Source organism: Salvelinus alpinus, chromosome 22, assembly GCF_045679555.1.
Source record: "Salvelinus alpinus chromosome 22, SLU_Salpinus.1, whole genome shotgun sequence".
NCBI classification, from domain to species: domain Eukaryota; kingdom Metazoa; phylum Chordata; class Actinopteri; order Salmoniformes; family Salmonidae; genus Salvelinus; species Salvelinus alpinus.
Genome location: NC_092107.1, coordinates 8,819,556 through 8,842,640, shown reverse-complemented (window position 1 = coordinate 8,842,640; position 23,085 = coordinate 8,819,556). Strand labels below are relative to the sequence as shown.

At 42.3% G+C, this 23,085-nt stretch overlaps 1 protein-coding gene across 1 annotated transcript; it reads left to right on the top strand.

Annotated features, from left to right (window-relative positions):
• Nucleotides 1-2,708: 2,708 nt before the first annotated feature.
• Nucleotides 2,709-23,081, top strand: LOC139548927 (alpha-2-macroglobulin). The gene is made up of 36 exons (XM_071358898.1): nt 2,709-2,868; nt 3,427-3,610; nt 4,140-4,296; nt 4,447-4,499; nt 4,777-4,797; nt 4,978-5,146; nt 5,281-5,365; nt 5,566-5,680; nt 5,792-5,900; nt 5,981-6,090; nt 6,276-6,443; nt 6,603-6,839; nt 7,134-7,197; nt 7,491-7,636; nt 8,839-8,988; nt 9,501-9,722; nt 9,860-9,953; nt 10,309-10,432; nt 10,660-10,885; nt 13,371-13,497; nt 14,061-14,182; nt 14,665-14,716; nt 14,866-14,949; nt 15,228-15,404; nt 15,762-15,843; nt 16,133-16,289; nt 16,878-16,952; nt 18,379-18,544; nt 18,639-18,835; nt 19,147-19,362; nt 19,567-19,685; nt 20,124-20,214; nt 20,439-20,507; nt 20,703-20,808; nt 22,715-22,754; nt 22,851-23,081. Exons 1-36 carry the CDS (start codon nt 2,786-2,788, stop codon nt 22,852-22,854), a joined length of 4,401 nt encoding a protein of 1,466 aa, XP_071214999.1. The 5' UTR covers nt 2,709-2,785; the 3' UTR covers nt 22,855-23,081.
• Nucleotides 23,082-23,085: the final 4 nt, after the last annotated feature.

Here is a 23,085-nt window from a genome sequence, read left to right as displayed (position 1 = left end):
TACGAAATCCCCATAGATAAACAAAAACCCTAGACAAGCCAAAAAACACACATACCCACCCTCGTCACACCCTGACCTGACCAAAATAATACAGAAAATATAGAAAACTAAGGTCAGGGCGTGACAGATAGTTTAAGCCATTACCAGGAAATTGTATTGGTATAACATAATATAATTTAATATATAAATATATATATATATAAATGTGGTCATACAATACAGCTTAGTATTTGTATAATTTATTTTATAGTATTTTTTGCTTTATCAAGGGTGCTAATAATTTTGGATGTGACTGTATGTTAAGTTTTATGTTGGACCCCAGGAAGAGTTACAGCAGCTAATGGGGATCTTAATAAACTAAACGAAACTAAACCATAATACTTCAAGACTAGAAAGCATACAGCGTTTCTAGTTTCACAATGTCTTCATATAATTTATATCAGCCATGGTTTGCCTATGCAAAACTCTCTACATGACATCCACATTATTTACTTCATCTTCTTAGTTCCTGAAGGAACATGGCCTGATATCCACATAATTCATAACAACACATTTTGGTTTGCTGAGGCTAATCTCGGCACCCAGAACCAAATGTTTAGAATAACAAGAGGCCCAATCCTCCTGCATTGGAGCATACAATTGCAATTGTATGAAATTACACTTGTTGTTCTATATTGATCCACTAGGTTTACTGTTAAATTTGATGACAATATTTGGCTGTTGATAGTCAGTAATGTGGATATCATGGAGAGAGTTTTGCATAGGCCAACCATGGCTGATATAAATAATATGAGGATAGTGAAACTAGAAAAGGACATTTCCTGCTCACACAATGGGAAATAAATATGCTATTGGTGAGCTAATATGTTGCATTTTATCCCTCCAAGCACATAGCAGTAGGCTATGGTGGCTTTTTCATGGCTAATGTCTAAATCGACAGGTGGGCTAAATCAACAGGTTAGCCAGGCTAAACATGTATTTCTTCTCTCAAGTGTTCCCGCCAACATGTGTCCCAAAAAAATTGCCTGGGGTATTTTGGTCGTCATTCTGACTGTCCCATTGGTCAGAAGGCTGCGACTAGTTGAGAACTTCTCTGCATCCATACACAGAGCTATGGATGCAAGGACTGGCCACACCTATCTTTTTAAGATTTCAAAAGCAATACCTGTTAAAGTAAATATTTTTCTCTGAAAAAAATTTAGCATATTTTTATAGCTCAGTGTTTATTATTTATTTTATACAGTCTTTTTTGCTCATCTTTATCAAGGGTGCTAATACATTTCAGATGTGACTGTATTTTATGTGGATCCCAGTAAGAGTGGCTACTGCATGTGCAGCAGCTAATGGAGATCCTAGTAAACTAAACTAAATCATAATACTTCAAGACTAGCAAGCATACATATTTTCTTTAGGAAATGTCATTGTTTTAGTTTCACCATCTTCATATTATTTTTATCAGCCATGGTTGGCCTATGGAAAACTCTCTCCATGATATCCACATTATTAACTTACTCCTCTTCATTCCTGGGGAACACGGGGCCTGATATCCACATTATAATGGCATAACGGCTGTTCACATTGACATGTGGCTAATTTCAGCACCCAGAAAGAAATGTTTAGAATAACCAGTGGTGGAAAAAGTACCCAGTTGTCATGCTTGAGTAAAAGTAAAGATACCTTAATAGAAAATGAATAGTAAAGTGAAAGTCACTCAGTAAAATACTACTTGAGTAAAAGGTTAAAAGTATTTGGTTTTAAATATACTTAACTATCAAAAGTAAATGTAATTGCTAAAATATACTTAAGTATCAAAAGTAAAAGTACAAGTATAAATGATTTCAAATTCCTTATATAAAGCAAACCAGACAACATCATTTTCTTGTTTTTTAATTTACGGACATCATTTACAAATGAAGCATGTGTTTAGTGAGTCCGCCATATCAGAGGCAGTATGGGGATGAGCAGGTATCTTCTCTTGATAAGTGTGTGAATTAGGCAATTTTCCTGTCCTCCTAAGCATTCAAACTGTAACCTGTACTTTTTGGTGTCAGGGAAAATGTATGGAGTAAAAACACATACTTTTCTTTAGGAATGTAGTGGAGTAAAAGTACAAGTTGTCAAAAATATCAATAGTAAAGTACAGTTACCCCCAAAAACTACGTAAGTAAAAATACTTGAGAGTATTACTTAAGTTCTTTACACCACTGAGAATAGCAAGAGGCACAATCCCCCTGCATTGGAGCATACAATTGCCATTGTTTCAAATTACTCTTGTTGTTGTATATTAATCCACTAGGTTTACTGTTAGATTAGATGACAATATTTGGCTGTTGATATTAACATAGTGCTGACACAATGGGAAATAAATATGCTATTGGTTAGCTAATATGTTGCATTTTATCAGTCAAAGCAGAAAGCTGTAGGCTATGGTGGCTTTTCACATGCATAATGGCTAAGTTGACAGGTGGACTAAATCGACAGGTTAGCCAGGCTACATAGGTATTTCTTCTCTCAGGTGTTCCAGCCAAAATAGCCTGAGGTGATTTCATCATCATTCTGACCATCCCATTGGTCAGGGGTTGTGACTAGTTGAGAACTTCAGCGGGAATTGGGAGGAAACGGGAGGTGGCTGCAGTGTTCCAGACTATTTGGAAGGGAGTGACACAGGAGGGTGCATTTGGGTATATATAGCACCGTTTGTGCAGCTTTCCTGACAATCTCCCTGGACGAGGAAGAGAAGGGAGCATTTCGAAGTGCGGAGGAAGACCGACTGTGTACCGAAGCTATGGCCATGGCTCTCAACTTACTTTTCTTTGTATTGATCACATCGGTGATTATACAAACCGCGACATCGAGCACCTTCAAATCGTAAGTACGCTACAAAACATTTGATGTAGAAAGCAGTAGATTAAACACACAATCAGCTATTTTTATTTACATGTCTGGCTGGATACAACTTCAAATGTAGGAATTAATTATACTCTGAATTCTGCACGCTATGCACGTGCAGGTGTAGAATAGGCAACCTGAACAATATCATTATTTTAGTTCTAAACATATTAAATATAATACAATATTTTATATGCTCATTGCACTGATAACTGAATAGATGCTTGCAATTGTCTCTTTGTGAATAATAATAATACAAAAAATTATAGTGGTAAGGCCACAGGACATCACTGTTATACAAACAGTACCTCTATCTCTCTGCATGTGAGGCTTTTCATTTGTTATGAGACAAAACAGAATCAATTGTGCCCTCCATTGGACTCTGAGTGGGGCACATAGCCAGAGACAATTAAGGTCACTTTATCCCCAACTTTAAAAAATCAGTAGGCTACAAAGGAACTAAAGAGCTGTTTAAATACACAGCCACTTAAGTATTATTACCACAGCTGCATTCATGCTGACTCTTTCCCCTTTTAGGATTTACCTGGTGACGGTCAGCTCGGAGGTGGTAGGAGGGACCAAAGAGAAACTTTGTGCTCAGGTCCACCAAGCCACAGAGCCTCTGTCGTTGAAGGTGTCGCTGGAGATGGAGGGGGGCAGCAGCATCATTCTACTGGAGGAAGCCGTAACACAGGACTTCTATCGCTGCATCTCCTTCCAGGTCAGCTGCAACTGTGCTGCGTTCAGCAGGCTACAACGTTGTGGAACGCTCTGATATAAATATTTCATGTAGAACCAACATGCCTCTCTGACATGTAAAGTATCAAGCCAGCTCTATGTATGACATTTCTAACTGCAAAGTTCCACAACGATGTGATGCGCTATAGATCAGGATCTTCTATAATACTATGGAAACTAGTACTGGTCATCCTCTACCATCATCTAAAGAACACTATTCTTACTAGACTCAAGCTAGCTACATTCATTCAACACTTTTATTCTGAGTAGTCAATCATGTTTTGTGGAATTCAACTTGGATTACAGGCTGGGTGTTGTATGGAAAATGATCCAACCTATGAAAGGCAATAGCAGTTAACCTCAGCAGAGCGAAGTATGATTACTACATCTACCACTTAGCAAAAAGCCCTCTGTTCTCAAGCTACTCAGTCAGAGAGCCATACTTTGGTTAAGGGGCTAGACAATTGTAGAAATTCTAACAAGCTTCCATTCTTCTGTTCTTCATATTGTAGGTACCCCCAGTGAAGGCTGACAGTGTGGCCACTGTCCATGTCAGCATCAAGGGGAGGAAGGATGAGATGAGTAATAAGACCAAGATCCTTATCAAGCCTAAAAGATTCCTGACCATTTTCCAGACAGACAAACCAGTCTACAAACCTGGACAGACAGGTAGTTAGACATCATCTTTGATGAACACTGAAATGTTTGTGTACTTTACAGTATATTTGTGAGGCCATAAGCTTGATGAAAGGTCATTACTGAAATGGTGGATGGATATACTGTACACTATATAGACAAATGTTTCTACCGTTTTCCCAGTCAAGTTCCGAATCGTCTCGCTGGATGCCAGTTTCTTGACATTCAATCAGATGGTAAGTTACTCTTTCAGTGTTGTCTGGGTGAGACAGACGGACTGTGTAGCTGGCTCGGCAAACGTGGTCAGAGTTTATTTGCTCTACTGTAACTCTGTAGATAAAGATGCTTGTACTGTAGAAACTGTTTTGGGAAGTCGTGAAACTGCTTCAAACCCATTTTTTTGACACGATAGTAGTTCCCTTTAGGCCTACTGTGAAAACAATTTTGGGAAATAATAAAGTTTGAGAATGTTTTGGGGGGCTAAATGCTGAATGTTTTGTTTCTCTTTTCTAGTTTCTAACAGTGGAGCTTCAGGTGAGACTTATTCAAATCCATTGCAACTAAAAACCAAAGCTCTATATAACATGAGCAATAATAATGACATGATCTCTCTTCAAAAATATTACCTTCCAATATGTACTGTGGCATGAATTTATACAATTCCTCTCTATAACAAAAATACCTTCCTTCAACCTATTATGAATCTGTATACAGGACCCAAACTCCAACCGCATTGCTCAGTGGTTGAACCAGTCAACAGTGAGTGGAATTCTGGACCTGTCCCACCCCATGTCCGCAGAGGCAACGCAAGGAAGTTACATCATCACTGCATGGAATGAGAAGGGAGAGCAAACCTCCCAAAACTTTGACATCAAAGAATATGGTGAGGAAATTGGCATGGGATAAAACAAATCTGATTATTGTTTTTACATGGTGATTCCATTGTGGTCTGTGATTATGTTTTTGGTGTAGTTCAACAGACAATGAGGAAATAATATTGATATGTATTTTTTATAGTTTTACCCAAATATGAGGTCAAAGTCTATCTACCCCAAACCATCACTATTCTGGACAAACAAGCAACACTGAGAGTTTGTGGAAAGTAAGTGCATAAGATGACAGACAATAAGATGATATGTAAACTGGGACACTTAATGGACAGAATATTACGCCTTAATTTGGTTAATGCATAGACTGTACTTTATAGATCCTGTCCCATGTTTGATACTTGCTCATGTTCAAAGCTGTTTCTACTTTTTTGCAACAGTTAATTTGTCTGTCTTCTGCTGACTTTATTTCTAGATACACTTATGGAAAACCAGTGGTGGGGTCTGTCACGGCGAAAGTTTGCAGAAATGTAGTTCAAAATCACTGGTTATTTGATTCTAGTAATATCTGCGAGTTGTATCTTATGAAAGTAAGTGTTTTTATTGTTATGCCAAATTCTTTGACGAAGAACACTCACTGTGGACGAAATGTTAAGGTTTTTGTAGCTAAGCTGACCTACAACTGTACTCATTCTCCCTAGACTGACAAAACTGGTTGTGCAACCCAAATTATCGACTTGACCCGGTTCCGTCTACGTGAATCTTTTGGGGACTTCGAAGTGGAGACTGAGATGGAGGAATATGGAACGGGTAGGAGAACCTTATCTTGAACGTAGATGTGTTTACATGCTGAACTGTTAACCTCTGACCATTGCCTGTGTTCTCTCCAGGGGTCATCCTTAAAGGTAGTGCCAAGGCAAGCTTCACCAATGTCATCATAACTGTCAGTTTTGAGGACGTGCCCCAAGCATATAAACCAGGAATTGCATACGAGGGGAAGGTGAGGACAAACTATATTAACAAATGCCTTTTTAATAACGCTGCAGGGAAATATCTTAAAGAAGTTGTGCTGAATGTTAACATATCATTTGGCTCATCTAAACTAGGCATTTGATGTCTTGTATTTAATGGGAGTGTATATTTAGTATATTGAATGTCTGCAGTCATCCTGTCCTGTGTTTTCAGATCAAAGTGACCGGTCCTGACTCTAGTCCCATTCCCAATGAGCCTGTGTATCTCTTCCTACAAAACGGTGGCAAATCTGAGAACTGGACTCTCACCACAGACAGCAAGGGCATTGCTTCTTTCTCTCTAGACACTTCTCTATGGAGTTCTGATTCTGTCTCTCTGTCGGTCAGTGGTCCCTCAGTCATGTTTACCTCTGAATATTTAATCATATATTATTTACTGTAAATATTCAGTTTGTTCTGACTGATCATTAATTTCCTGGTGTATTCTCCGAGGTTACTACAATTTCTAATTTTGATACATTTTCTGTTTTTCTTGAACCAGGCTCGTTATCAAAAGGTTGAGGAGGATTATCCTTACGAGCAGGGTGTGCGTAGACCTCTATATACATCTGCTTACCATTTCGCACAGAAATTTTATTCCAAGAGCAAGAGCTTTGTGAAGATAATGCAGGGTGAAGGGAAGTTCTCCTGTGAGAAGGACGGTATTGTTCTTGCTCACTACATCATCCAAGGGGTGGAGCTGAAAAAGGGACAGACGACCCTGGACTTCTTCTATCTGGTAAGATTAAAGGGATGTTTCACTCAAAATATAACCTTTTTTTTTTTTTAATCGATTCCACCACAAGATTTGGGATATTTTACTTCAGTATTTGATTGTTTTGTCTGGAAATATTTTAAGAATGGCTTGGGGAAACCATATAGTACTTGACTTCTAGTTTAATATTTCACCTTAGCTGATACACAGTAATATATCGCTTTAGTAATATATTTGCTAGCAGATCTCCAGGTTTTGGCAACTCTTTCTCTGGTTATTAATGTTGATGCTGCCACCTGGCTGTCTCTTATGTCCCAGGTTATATCTAGAGGCAGCATTCAGCAGCACGGCCGTCTTCCTGTGGCCATTAAAGAAAGAAAAGGTAAATGAAGTGTCTTGGATTCTTCCGAATGCTTCCTGACATTTTTTCTTTAGGACTTCTCAGAACCCCACTTGATTAGAGAACATACCTCCTGGAAAAGACCTAATGGCATTAAACTGGCGTGGGATATAAACCTGTCACGACAGAATTCAATCATCCAGATTACATCTTCAGTACAAGTTCTTACTGCACAGTATATTTCATAGACTAGTCACTGAACACTATGTCCGTATTGGATGATTGGTGGTTTATGGTGAGCTAATGTCCATCCCATTGTCCATCTCTTATTTCAGTTAACCAAGGGCAGCTGATGCTCTCGCTGCAGCGGATGCCTGAGCTGACCCCGTTTGCCCAGGTGGTGGTGTACACCGTGTTGCCTGATGGGGAGGCAGTAGCAGACAGCCGAGACTTCCCCATTCACCTCTGCCTAAAAAACAAGGTAGGCAACTAGGCGTCTTTCACCAGCTACATGAAATGTGATCTATCGGGGCAACATGCACTACGATCAATTTCCAAAATGACTTCGCATCAGACGATGATATGAAATCCTTCAACTGCACCTTTTGGATCATCACAAATCCTTTGGGTCTGTTTCTGTTTCTGGTTGTGGTCAGTTGCGTGCTCAGTAGTGTAGATGAAAGTCAGTGGTTTTGGTCACTAGTTGTTGTAGTCAGGTGTTGTGTGGTTGTCAGAAGATGAATGGTCGGAAGATATGTAGTTGTGGTCAGCAGTTGAGTGATCACTAGATGTGTGGTTGTGATCAGTAATTGTGGTCACCCTCATTTTTTTGCCCTCTGTCTGGTGAGTACCCATAGCAATGGCTCCGTTTGGGCTGCTCCATAATGACACAGTATAGTAGACCTCAGCATGTCACTCTGACAAACGGTTAACTTTTTTTTATTGGTAGAAGCTATTCCTAATCTGCTCTTTCCAGTCAGAACAAAAAGTTGTATACAAGTAACTTGAGTGAGACCATTCCGCACGTTTTAGTTTGAACTGCGTGTCTAGCGTAAACGATGTAGGAGGAGTAGCATGCTGAATAAGAAAAAGTATGTTGAATATCTAAGCTGGGGCTTTTGCTGCGCAATCGCCACAGATACACTTACTCATGATATAATTCTGCCAGGTCAGCCTACTTCGCAGTTAACATTTTAATTTCGTTTTTTGGGGGGGAAATATTTCTGCCAACCCACAAGATGATCACATCAACTGGCTACACACTGAGTGGTAGGCAAACATGCACACCGCACAGACCGACTGGGGTAATATTAATGGAGATGAGTTGGCAGACATTGTGTTAGGTTTCGCTTTTTAAGCCAATAGTGGCTAACCAGGGCTGGGATGTCAATGTTGCGTTGATTAGATAGTAGCTGAGAGCTTACGGTGTTTGACAGTTTGCTGTGGAACACGTGAGATTTGCATGTACTTTCAGAATCTTTGGGCGAGCTACTCTAGGTGGGCTGCGACCTACTGGTAGCTTGTGATCGACCTGTTGGAGACCCCTGCTCTACACAGTACAAGCATTATTATGTTATGGGCTCTGTACCAGGATGCTACTATATTTGGAATGAACCAATGCGTTGGACATGTATAGATATATTTCAACATAGCTGTGATGTCTCCTGCTTTTCTCCTCTCCAGGTGTCCCTGAAGTTCTCGTCCCTCCAGGAGTTGCCAGGGGAGAAGACCTCTCTGAGCCTCCAGGCCCACCCAGGGTCTCTGTGTTCTCTCAGGGCCATCGACCAGAGTGTGCTGCTGCTGCAGCCTGAACAGGAGCTCAGCCTAGACTCTGTATGTTCTCCATGGTCCTGCATCCCAAATGGCTCTATGTAGTGCACTACTCTTAACCAGGGCCTCATTGTGGTCAGTGCACTATAGAGGGAATAGGGTGGCATTTGGGACAAGACACAGCCCATCACATTAACTAACTAACCATTGACTCACCATACTAAGCTGAAGCCTAACCATGATCACACCACCTTTGGCATTGTTTTTGTGCACCCATGTTTTTCAAGATAGGATTTGGCTCATTGTCAGCTTCCTCTAACCATGTATTAACCACTGTCTGATACTTAAAGTTTAGAAGTTTCAACTTGTGGGACTATTTCGTTGGTTCTGTTGTACCACTAAATCGAGTGCAGATCAAGTATTGGCTATTTGTATTTAACCCAGGTGTTATCCTATGCACTGACATTGTCCTGACTATGTACTGACCCTATAACCTCTGACCACTCTCTGACTGTCAAGATGCTGCGGATTAAAAAGTCAGTATTACTAGAGGTATATTACTTCTCTCTCCGCAGGTCTTCAGTCAGCTGCCTGTTCAGAAGTTGTCTGGATATTCATACAGGGTAGAAGACCCCTACCCATGCCTTCGATATCCTCCAAGATTTGAAGAGGAGATGATTATGCGCCGTCCACCCGTACCAAAACCGGTTGATGAGTTGGTTGTACCTGATTGGGGGAAACGCTCATTCTGGTTTGGCCCCAGCGATGACAAAAACGATGTCTACAGCATCTTTAAAGTATGAGACTCAAATAAGTTTGCCTGTTTTGAATATGGAAAATGTATAAATTAATAGTAAGTATATACAAGACTCAGGCTAAAATGGAGTCTTTGTAAAGTAGACACTCAATTAATTAAATGTACTTTTCATTTTAGGAAGTTGGAATCAAGATCCTGACCAACTCTGATGTGAAAAAACCTTACGACTGCAAGACTATCTATGCAATGAAACAAAATGTTATGATGGAAGGTATTGTATAGAGTCATTGAATGCTGGTCACCTCATTCTGTTTATATACTGTTTAGTGACTGTATGATAATACTGTTCTCGACATGGCTCATCCTAATATAGCTACTACTGTACATTTTTTATTTCCCAAATGATATTCTGTCTATCCACACCATTTATATTCCCACTCTAATATCTACTTGGATTGTTAGTTCTTAACCTTTTATTTGTATTGTTGGAGCTAGTAATGCCAGCATTTCGCTGCACCTGCCAAAACGCCTGCAAATCTGTATGTGACCAATAAACTTTGATTTGATATGCTAATGTATAAACCTTTCTAGTCTCAACCTAATGAAAGATTTGTTTCTATTTACAGCTCGTCCCATGAACATGATGCCAAATGAGGAGAGTGCCCCAACCCCTGGAGCCTCTGTCGTGCCTAAGGAGACCGTCCGCACGTACTTCCCTGAGACCTGGATCTGGGACCTGGTTCCTGTGGGGTAAGCTTTGTGACAGACGCCATATTTGTAGTCCAACACATCCCTTTCCATGGGGTGCTGGGCTGACAATGCCTACTAATATGGCAATACTGAAACCACAGGCATGTCTTTGTCCTAGGGGTCGATATAAAAAAAATAACCTAGTCCGCTATTGAATTAACCATGTCATGTGTTCTAATGTTAATATACATTTTGTGTTTTTTTTGCGCCCTTTTCACCACTACCAGACATACAGGAAAAGTGAATGTTGAGAAGACTGTCCCTGACACCATCACTAAGTGGGCTGCAGGGGCGTTCTGTACTTCCCCAGTGGGTTTTGGCCTGGCTCCCAACACTGGCCTCACTGCCTTCCAACCCTTCTTTGTGAGCCTGACGCTGCCCTACTCTGTCATCCGGGGGGAGGTGTTCACACTCAAGGCCAGTGTGTTCAACTACCTTTCCAAGTGTATCATGGTAAGCCCTCCCAGTGTTGTCTCTTTCTTTACCTCTCCAGTCCCACTTCATTTGGGTAGACCAGGGATAGGCAACTAGATTCAGCTGCAGGCCAATTTGTGTTGGAGCAAATGATTGGGGGGGGGCCAGATGATGATAATTTAACAGCATTGACTCTGGGATGCTGGCCTTCTAGGCAGAGTTCCTCTGTCCAGTGTCTGTTCTTTTTCCCATCTTAATCTGTTATTTTATTGGCTGAGTCTGAGATATGGCTTTTTCTTTGCAACTCTGCCTAGAAGGCCAGCATCCCGGAGTCGCCTCTTCACTGTTGACGTTGAGGCTGGTGTTTTGCGGGTACTATTTAATGAAGCTGCCAGTTGAGGACTTGTGAGGTGTCTTTCTCAAACTTGACACACTAATGTACTTGTACTCTTGCTCAGTTGTGCACTGGGGCCTCCCACTCCTTTCTATTCTGGTTTGAGACAGTCTGCGCTGTTCTGTGAAGGGAGTAGTACACAGTGTTGTATGAGATCTTCAGTTTCTTGGCAATTTCTCCTATTGAATAGCCTTCAGTTCTCAGAACAAGAATAGACTGACGAGTTTCAGAACGAAGTTCTTTGTTTCTGCCTGTAATCAAACCCACCAATTCTGATTCTCCAGATACTCAAGTCTAAAGGGCAGTTTTATTAGCACAGTTGTCAGCTGTGCTAACATAATTGCAAAAGGGTTTACTAATGATCAATTAGCCTTTTAAAATGATAAACTTGGATTAGCTAACACAACGTGCCATTGGAACACAGGAGTGATGGTTGCCGATAATGGGCCGATGTAAATATTCCATAAAAAAATCAGCCGTTTCCAGCTACAATAGTCATTTACAACATTAACAATGTCTACACTGTATTGCTGATCAATTTGATATTTTAATGGACAAAATGTGCTTTCAAAAACAATGACATTTCTAAGTGACCCCAAACCTTTGAACGGCAGTGTACGGTACCAATCAAAAGTTTGGACACCTACTAATTCCAGGTTTTTTTATTTTACAATTTTGTACATTGTATAATAGTGATGACATCTCAACTATGGAATCATGTAGTAACCAAAAATGTGTTAAACAAATCAAAATAGATTTTGTATTTGAGATTCTTCAAAGTAGCTACCTGTTGCCTGGACAGCTTTGCACACTCTTGGCTTTCTCTCAACCAGCTTCACGAGGAATGCTTTTCAATTACCAGGTGTGACTTGTTAGTTTGTGGAATTTCTTTCCTCTATAATGCGTTTGAGCCAATCAGTTGTGTTGTGAGAAGTTAGGGGTGGTATACAGAAGATAGCCCTATTTGGTGAGAGACCAAGTCCATATTATGGCAAGAACAGCTCAAATAAGCAATGAGAATCAACAGTCTTAAAGGAATGACAAAGTTCTGACTGACCTTCAAGTGCAGTTGCAAAAACCATTAAGCGCTATGATAACTGGCTCTCATGAGGACCGCCACAGGAAAGGAAGACACAGACTTACCTCTGCTGCAGAAGATACGTTTTAGTTACCAGCCTCAGGAATTGCAGCCCAAATAAAGCTTCAGAGTTCAAGTAACAGACACATCTCAACATCACCTGTTCAGAGGAGACTGTGAATCAGGCCTTCATGGTTGAATTGCTGCAAAGAAACCACTACTAAAGGACACCAATAAGAAGAGACTTGGCCAAGAAAAACAAGCAATGGACATTAGACCAGTAGTCTGTCCCTTGGTCTGACTCCAAATTTGAGATGTTTGGTTCCAACCGCCATGTCTTTGTGAGACGCAGAGTAGGTGAACGGATCTCCGCATGTGTGGTTCCCACCGTGAAGCATGGAGGTGTGAGGGTGCTTTGCTGGTGACACAGTCTGATTTATTTACAATTCAAGGCACACTTAACCAGCATGGCTACCACAGCATTCTGCAGCGATACGCTGTCCCATCTGGTTTGCACTTAAAGGGATGATAATTAGTTTTTCAACCGGACAATGACTCAAAACACACCTCCAGGCTGTGTAAGGGCTGTTTGAGCAAGGAGAGCAATGGTGTGCTGCATCAGGTGACCTGACCTCAACCCAATTGAGATGTTTTGGGATGAGTTGGACCGCAGAGTGAAGGAAAAGCAGCCAACATGTGCTCAGCATATGTGGGAACTCCTTCAAGACTGTTGTAAACACATTACTCATGAAGCTGGTTGAGAGAATGCCAAGACTGTGCAAAGCTGTCATCAAGGCAAAGGGTGGTTACGTTGAAGAATCTCAAATATATTTTAACACTTATTTTTGGGTTGTCATAGTTATGATGTCGTCACTATTCTACAATGTAGAACATATAAAGATACCCTTGAATTAGTTATTTTTGCTCAACTTTGGGGGAACAAATCACTCACGGGACGGTTTTGGCCCACGAGCTGCCTGTTGCCGACAATCTATAGACGTTTTTGAGAAATCTAGTAAAGAGTTGCAATTGACCCCATGTGTTTCTCTTAGGTGAAGGTAACTCTAGCTGAGTCGAACCAGTTCACAGCCAGGCCATGTGAAGGCTGCCAGTACACACTGTGTCTGTGTGCTGAAGAGAGCAGGACCTTCAAGTGGACCCTCACCCCAACTGCTTTAGGTGAGCCATACAGTACTCTCTGTCAATCTATCACAAGGCTCTTGCAATAGACTCCACAGTTACTCCCTACACCTAGGCTCTTGCCCCCTAACCCTTTGTTTGCAGATCGGTAAGGTGTTAGAAATATGGTAGAAGCTCCACTGCACTGCTTATACCATCCACACCTTTCAAATATGCAAATAGTGAAGGGTTAGGGCCAGAGGGGTAGGGAGTGATTTGGAAGCAGTGATGCTCCTGTAAGACAGGGTTGTTGACTTCACACAGCTCTCGTTAGACTGAAATTTATGTAAATGAAATTATTTATATGATACACAAATTCCTTGAATATATGACATGCTCAAAGATAACCCTCGGGTTATCTGTGGCTATCAGAGAAATGGCTGGAGGGAACAAGGGGGAGAGGAAACGAGGGATGGAACAAAGGAGGGAACAGTTGAGCCAGGGTACATAAGTGACAGAGGCTGGAGGTGGAGTGGGTAAGGGTGCGCAAGCTGATGGAAGGGCAGGTTGATGGGTGACTGGTCTGGACTAGAATGTTAATGTCTCCCTGGACTGAACTATAGGGGAGGTGAGCGTGAAAGTGAGCGCCGAGGCGTTGACAACTAAGAAGTTCTGCGGCAACGAGGTGGCCACGGTGCCAGAGAAAGGACGCATTGACACCGTTGTGCAAACACTGCTGGTGGAGGTGAGTGTCTGTCCTGCATGGCAAGTCAACTGTTTTTCTCCCACATTAATTATAAAGAGATCCGGGTGTTCAGTAACACTAGGGCAAGGGTGAATACGGTAGAATTTATATCCCCTGCTATTGTATGTTGCATATTTTTATGCGAGGAGACCAACAAGGTTTGGTGTTTCAAGCCCAATGCAGTTAGACTCCGGCCCATGCATAATAAATTGAAAATGTGTGTATATATATTTTTAATAAAGAATTACTTGGTGCATGTCTTTTACATTTTTAGATTAAGCTGTATAGCTGGACCTACACAACAGATGGTCTGGGACGTAGACTTATCTTAAAATTGGTCTACGTTTCAGGTCTAAAACATTTGATTAACTTTGATTTGAGTGAAATGTACCTTTAAGTGGTTACCATATAAATTCTATGGTAGAATTTACTTATTAGACTTTTTAAAATTTAAATTTTGGTGCTGTTTCACTTTCTGTCAGGCCGAGGGAACCCAGGAGACGGTCAGCCACAACGCTCTGCTCTGCCCTGCAGGTAATTTCCTGACCTCTATCAGTCATACTTTCTCATAACTACCCCGACGATTAAGTTGACGTGCATTTGTTGTGGTTTAGATGACAGATACTTTTTAATTGGTTCTCAAGTCACTCAGTCTGTCTCGTTTATCTGTCTCGCGTCACCAGAGGGCCCAGTGGAGAAGGACATCTCTCTGAAGCTGCCTGAGGTGTTTGTGGAGGGCTCTGCCAAGGCCTCCCTCTCAGTACTGGGTGAGAATTCTTCATCTCTTTTGCTGAGTTTTCACACCTAATTTTAAGTTTCATAACATTTTCAGTATGTTTTCCATTTTGGTGCAGATGAAGTGTAGGCAAGGACCTTTCATCCCTCTATTCGTGGATGTGGATATTCCACCTGCAGATCTATGATTGCCTTAAGGTTATTGCTGATCAGGATAAGCATTGGTTATTTTTAGGGATAAGGTAAGAAATGGGTCTCTGCTGGTCAACTATCCACTGCGATTGTCTCAATGGTTGGTCTCTTTCACCAGGCGACCTGATGGGTCGGGCCATAAAGAACCTGGACAGCCTGTTGCAGATGCCCTATGGCTGTGGAGAGCAGAACATGGTGCTGTTTGCTCCCAACATCTACATCCTCAACTACCTGCAGAGCACCAGGCAGCTCACCATGGAGATCCAGACCAGGGCCACGGGCTTCCTAGACAGTGGTGAGTGAGCTGGGTCCAGTTCAGTAAGGCACAACATGTTGCAATGAAAATCAAGCAATTAATATCAGACATGTTCAGTTACAGCCTAAAAATAACAATCTTCCTACTGGACACAACCCTGGTGAAATGGACTGCAACGTTTAATGGCATACATAGCATGCCCTGGTATATGACAATATTTGTAGTAAGCCTTGTACTTTTTAAATGAGTTGTCTGATCCTGTGTGCATCTCTTCTCTGACTAGCAACAACCTGTTGTATATACGTATTTGGCTCTGAACCAGTTAACTTCACCTTCCACATGCAGTACAAGTCCCTAGAAGGAGTGTCTTTGTTCATTTGGCCATTTGTGTTGCAGGCTACCAGAGGGAGCTCAACTACAAGCATGACGATGGCTCCTACAGTGCCTTTGGGAAGAGCGATGAGTCTGGAAACACGTGGTCAGTTCAATTGTCCACACAGTCATAATACCTTAGATGATTCCTCAATTTACATTTGTTTGTCATGAAAATGACATTAGTTTAAAGGGGGTTGCAGTATGTAATCAAGGTAGGAATGTGATGGTCTCAAACCATAATAGCATGTGCTATGGCAAATATAGAGTTGGCTTCAGCACATACAGTATGGCTACTAGCTACTGTTATCTAGAGTCTATGATCCAAAGTTTAGGCAAGGCTCACGACATCTAGTCCGTGTAACTCCAGTGACATCTGACCTGTGTTCTCTCAGGCTCACCTCCTTTGTGCTGAAGTCCTTTGGAGGGGCCAAGCCCTACATCTTTGTGGACCCCGCCCACATTGCCCAGGCCAAGGCCTGGTTGGCCAGTCACCAGCAGACGGATGGCTGCATCGCGTCAGTGGGGAAACTCTTCCATAACGGCATGAAGGTAAAGGGGAGTCAGAGCTCAGTGGGAGTCAGAGCTCAGTGGGTAATAAGAGGAGTATTATACTGCTGCCACCAAATGTGACAAGGTAATGTTAAGGGCAGAGATTCAGCAGGAGGTTCTGGTGCAAGTGTTTATTTAGAGTGCAATGGTGGAGTCTGCATAAAATCCTAGATAACTAGCAAACAAAAGACTTGATAATAATACATAGTCTAACATCAAATATGAGTACTTTACATACTTCATATTGCACTGACATGTAGGATAATGAACTGTTCAGCAGGACCTTAGAACCCCACGTGTGCCCTAAAGGAGCACATACTGAGCACAACCAGAATCCCAAGCATGTTTTAGCCAGTTCTGAGAACACACCACCTCCCTAAAGGGACCTCAGTCTGACTGACTAGTCCCGACAGCTTTTGCATCTCCAAAACAGTACTCTTAAAATTATTACCCTGTTCTTTATCTTTGCACCATTATCATTTGAATGTTTTAAACACTGCAATGATTTTACCTGACATCAGTGACTTTGAAACTCTGTAACACCTTGGAGTACTGTATGACGTTTACTGGCATCCTTTGTTGTCATAGGGAGGGGTCGGGGATCAAGTGTCGCTCACTGCCTACATCACCGCTGCACTGCTGGAGCTGGATGGCAACACTTCTGTGAGTTATCACCTCTTTCCATATCCAAGTATTTCATTATTTTTTTTTATTGATAAACAAGGTGGTCACATTTGGTGCTTTTATCAAAACATGAACGGCCTTAGTGGATATTTCTGCTTAGCAGTCCAACTACTTCACACAATTTTAAATAAGACTATCACCCACAGAACGCCTCACTTGCCATGTATTCGAATTTGTTAAACAACATCCCAATATACAGTTCCTTCTGGAAAAGTATTCAGACCCCTTGATTATTTCCACATTTAGTTACGTTAGCCTTATACCATTTTTAAAATCCTCAGCGATCTATACACATGACAAAGCGAGAACCGGTTTGTAGAAATGTTTGCACATGTATTGAAAATAAAACAGATTCCTCCGATCTTCTGCAATGAGATTGAGCTCAGGTGCATCCTGTTTCCATTGATCATCCTTGAGGTGTTTATACAAGTTGATTGGAGTCCACTTGTGGTAAATTCAATTGATTGGACTTGATTTGGAAAGGCACACACCTGTCTACATAAGGTCCCACAGTTGACAGTGAATGTCAGAGCAAAAACCAAGCCATGAGGTTGAAGGAATTGTCCGTTGAGCTCAGAGACAGATTGTGTCGAGGCGCAGATCTGGGGAAGGGTACCAACACATTTCTGCAGCATTGAAGGTCCCCAAGAACACAGTGGCTGCCATCATTCTTAAATGGAAAAAGTTTGGAACCACCAAGTCTCTTCCGAGAGCTGGCCGGCCAGCCAAACTGAGAAATCGGGGGAGATGGGCCTTGGTCAGAGGTGACCAAGATCCTGACGGTCAGTCTGACAGAGCTCTGGAGTTCCTCTGTGGAGATGGGAGAACCTTCCAGAAGGAAAACCATCTCTGCAGCACTCCACCAATCAGGCCTTTATGGTAGAGTGCCAGGCGGAAGCCACTCCTCCAGTAAAAGGCACATGACAGCCCACTTGGGGTTTGCCAAAAGGCACCTAAAGACTCTCAGACCATGAGAAACAAGATTCTCTGGTCTGATGAAACCAAGATTGAACTCTTTGGCCTGAATGCCAAGGGCCACGTCTGGAGGAAACCTGGCAACATCCCTATGGTGAAGCATGGTGGTGGCGGCATCATCCTGTGGGGGTGTTTTTCAGTAGCAGGGACTGGGAGACTAGTCAGGATCAAGGCAAAGATGAATGGAGCAAAGTACAGAGGTCCACTAGTTAATTTATTTATATTGCTAACATTATTCGGTATTCATACCCATATTAAAAACCTGATAAAAGGTCAATTGTGTTCATTAGGGAGCGCAATGGAAAAGCCATGAACATTTTGCAACAATGTGCATGTTTCTTATTGAAACTGGGAGGGAATATCTGGATCAATCAGTGTTCCTCTGTTTGGTGCCTAATAAACACAATCCTGTTGTATGTGGGTGTGTCAGGACCCCATGGTGGAGAAGAGTCTGACGTGTCTGAAGGCAGCAGTGTCTGACCAGCTGGAGAACACCTACACCATGGCCCTGCTGTCCTACACCTTCACCCTGGCCCAAAACCAGGACATGAGGGCCAAGCTCATCACCCACCTGGACAAGATAGCTGCTACCTCAGGTATGTCTTGTCTCTTGGTGAAAATGTCTCTTTCTACCTTTCTGTCTGCCGTAAAACGGTCACTGCCGACCACTGACAATGAAAATTACCACAGGTGGCAATCGTCACTGGGAGAGAGCAGAGGCTTCTGGGACGAAGACGGACTCTCTGGAGGTGGAGATGACATCCTACGTGCTGCTGGCGCTGCTCTCCGGTCCCACCATGCCAGGCTTTGGGCTGGACTACTCCACTGGCATCGTCCGCTGGCTGGCCCAGCAGCAGAACCCCTACGGAGGCTTTGCCTCCACACAGGTACTTTGTTGGTCTGTTAGACATTCATTCACTCAACCAACTCATCTGCCTGTCGATCCTACTGTTAGTACATGGCCAAACATGGATCACACAAAATCCTTATTTGTATATGAAATGTAGCAAATTGGACATTGTATTAAAGCTTTACAATCATTTCATAACACAACACATGGAGTTCCTTGAATTGTTGTTTCATTTTACAATCTTCATATGTATTGCTTTATTATATTGATTCTCTCCATTCATACCCAAGCTATAGTCGACCCGGATTTGATTTTGCAACAGTACTTCCCCCTCCCCCCTGTCACCAGGACACAGTGGTAGCATTGCAGGCCCTGGCCAAGTACGGTGCTGCCACCTTCAGTCCAGAGGGCGCCAGTACAGTCAGTGTGAGCTCGGCCGGAGGCCTGAAGATGGAGTTCACTGTGAATCAGAACAACAGGCTGCTCTATCAGGAGAAGCAGCTGAGGGAGGTCCCTGGAGACTACAACATCAAGGCAAAGGGCAAGAGCTGCGTGTTTGTGCAGGTCAGGCTCCAGTCATTTACCCTTTGCTGCCTCTCAGTACTGCATGTACTGAGTATCTGGTTTGTGTTCAGTAGAGCACACTGTTGCACAAAAACTAACGTTTCATCCTTAGAATTTCAGCATTAATGGAAATGCATGTGTGCTACTGTACATTGAAATGTCTATTGATTTCATGCATCTCAATAGTATCGTCTGTCTTTTCAGATCGCCATGCACTACAATATTCCCCCTCCTCCTGACTTCTCTGCTTTCAACATCTCAACACAGACGCTTGGGAAATGTGACGGCACCAAGAAATCTCTGATAGTGTCTGTGGCTGTCAGGTAGTGGTATTCCTTTTACCTTTGAAATAGCAGCTGAAAAAAATGACTGAACCACCAGTGTAGATGCATTTTAAAAGTATCTTTAATGCTGCACTGAACTTTTTGGGCGACCTGACAATTCATGTGGAAATATGAGTTATAGATCTGTCATCCTCATTGACTGCAAGTCTAAGAAATGTTAGATCTCTTTTTATGCTTCCCATTCTTAACTATCGTTTTTGCGTCTTTTACTTTCGGTTTTGAACAGCATAAAATAAAAAATGTTTGGTTACTGAATATATTTCAAAGCGGTTTAGATGGTACAATGATTTTCTTGCTTGTTTTGTCACAAACTTAACTTAAGCTAACTAGTAGAATTTTAGCAATCAGGAAATGGTGGAGCGATTTCTGCATATTTGCACCTTTAAGATAATATCCATCTGACTGTGTGACTGACAGGTACAATGGTCGGCGAGAAGAGACCAACATGGTGATCATCAATGTCAAGCTTCTCTCCGGCTTTGTCCTGGACAAATCCTCCCTCGGGCCTGTGAGTCAATAAGAGAACCTCAGTTAATCAGGGCCAGGAGTTTTACCAGTTTGGGGAACACTCCTGGCCCTAAGTATAATCCCCTTGAGGATTAGTTAATGTATAAAATGATAATGGCATCTGTTCTAATTGTAAGTATTATCGTTTTGTCAATGCCAGTAGTTGTCCTTTGAATGTATCAGTTGTACTATGACACTATCTTATCCTGTGTTCTGTTCTTCCAGTTGAAAAATGACCCCACTGTCAAACGTGTTGACCTGGAGGAAGGACATGTCATCATCTACCTAGATGGGGTAGGAACATGCCTGTTGCATCTAAACGGGGCTGTCTTTATCGGTTACAGAACTTAGTTGGATTTGGTCTCATTTGCATCTACACACTGAACAGTAACATCAAAGTAAGACTGTAGTGGATGTTTTATACAGTAACACTATGTGAATCTATAACATTGAACTGCAATGTCAAATGTATTATTCCTTTTCTTCCAGCTCAAGCAGAAGGAAACGAAGACGTACAGCCTGGCCATAGAGGAGGATGTGCCTGTGAGGAATCTGAAACCAGCTGTGGTGAAAGTGTATGACTACTACCAGACAAGTAAGAATTCCATCTTACAGTGAAATGTGTAGGGTTGCCAAGAACTTTAAATAAATTCTGTGGTTTTCCCAAAATCCCGACTGGCGGATTCACAGGAAAGGGAGAATAAGCAGGATATCCATTATCCTCCAACCAAGATTTATGGAATACCAGGGTATTTAAGTTTCCTGAAATTCTGCAACCTTAAAAGTGATTTCATTTACAGAAAACATTGTGCTCCCCAAGGGTTATCATGAAAAACTGATACTCTTTCTCAAATGGAAAAAGATAAACGCTCAACTAGATATTAGACCGTGTCAAACTCATTCGAGGGCCAAGTGGGAGTTTTTGCTCCTTCCTTGTAAATGTTTGATTGAATTAAGGTCACTGATTAGTAAGGAACTCCCCTCACCTGGTTGTCTAGGACTTAATTGAGAAAAAGAAAATCCAGCAGAGGCCCTCCATTAAATGAGTGACACCCCTTGGATTAGACCTTAAGTGTCAACTTGTTAGCTTTTACCAAAAGTGCACCGTGTGATGTAATATAAACTCAACAAAAAAAGTCCTCACTGTCAACTGCATTTGTTTTCAGCAAACTTAACATGTTTAAATATTTGTATGAACAACTAAGACGTGAGATGTTACCCCACTTTTCCACCAAGGCACCTGCAAGTTCCCGGACACTTCTGGGGGAATGGCCCTAGCCTTCACCCTTCGATCCAACAGGTCCTTAATGGGATTGAGATCTGGGCTCTTCGCTGGCCATGGTAGAACACTGACATTCCTGTGTTGCAGGAAATCACGCACAGAACGAGCAGTATGGCATTGTCATGCTGGAGGGTCATGTCAGGATGAGCCTGCAGGAAGGGTACCACATGAGGGAGGAGGCTGTCTTCCCTGTAACGCACAGCGTTGTTGAGAGAGCTTGTCATTGCAGGCAATGTCCGATAATGCTGTGACCCACCGCCCCAGACACGACGGACCCTCCAAATCGATCCTGCTCCAGAGTACAGGCCTTGGCGTAACGCTCATTCTTTCGACGATAAATGCGAATCCGACCATCACCCCTGGTGAGACAGAACCGCTACTTGTCAGTGAAGAGCACTTTTTGCCAGTCCTGGCTGGTCCAGCGATGGTTTGCGCCCATAGGCGAAGTTGCCAGTGATGTCTGACGACCTGCCTTACAACAGGGCTACAAGACCTCAGTTCAGCCTATTGCGGACAGTCTGAGCACTGATGGAGGGATTGTGCGTTCCTGGTGTAACTTGGGCAGTTGTTGCCATCCTGTGCAGGTGTTACACGTGGTGTGCCACTGTGGATGATCAGCTGTCCGTCCTGTCTCCCTGTAGTGCTGTCTTAGGCGTCTTACAGTACGGACATTGCAATTTATTGCCTTGGCCACATCTGCAGTCCTCATGCCTCCTTGCAGCATGCCTAAGGCACGTTCACGCAGAGGAGCAGGGACCCTGGGCATCTTTCTTTGGTCTTTTTCAGAGTTGGTAGAAAGGCCTCTAGTGTCAAGTTTTTCATAACTGTGACCTTAATTGCCTACTGTCTGAAAGCTGTTAGTGTCTTAATGACCATTCCACAGGTGCATGTTCATTTAACAAGCATAGGAAACAGTGTTTAAAACCTTTACAATGATCTGTGGATTTGTACTTATCTTTGAAAGACAAAGGGACGTTTTCTTTTTTTCCTTCCCTCTCTAATGGAAGACCAGTTTCCAAACCACCCCATTCTCTGAAATATTGGCCACTGGCATACCCGTCAAGGTTACGTAAATAACTCCGGTTCATTGAAAGGAAACCAGACGTCACCAGTATGGGCCCATTGGTTCACCCCTGAAGTGGGAGTTTAATGACTGACAGGGAAGTAGTTATCATTCTAAAGGAACTGACCTCTGCATTCTCCTCTTTTCTGTTTTCAGGTGATGAAGCTGTGAGTGAATACAGCTCCCCGTGTGCAGAGTAAGTACAACCTTTCTAATACTTCATTTTCATTTTTTATAGGGAGTAAAATCCTAGGCAAAGCATGCAATATATTATTGTTTGTCATTTTCACAGGTGACAGCCAATCAAGCTGACTGGACTTGGGCTCAACCAATTGCTTTCCTATTTAGGAAGAGCTCCTAGAATGGAGGGGTTCTATTTGGTGCTTACACATTGTCCAACTTGTAATCCGTTTAACATTAAGTGAACACAATTTAATAGATGGGCCTTAAGGTTACCTCTGTAATCCTGCTATAAAGTGATTGTCGTGTTTCTACGTTAATAAAACCATGCTATGGATTCAAACCAG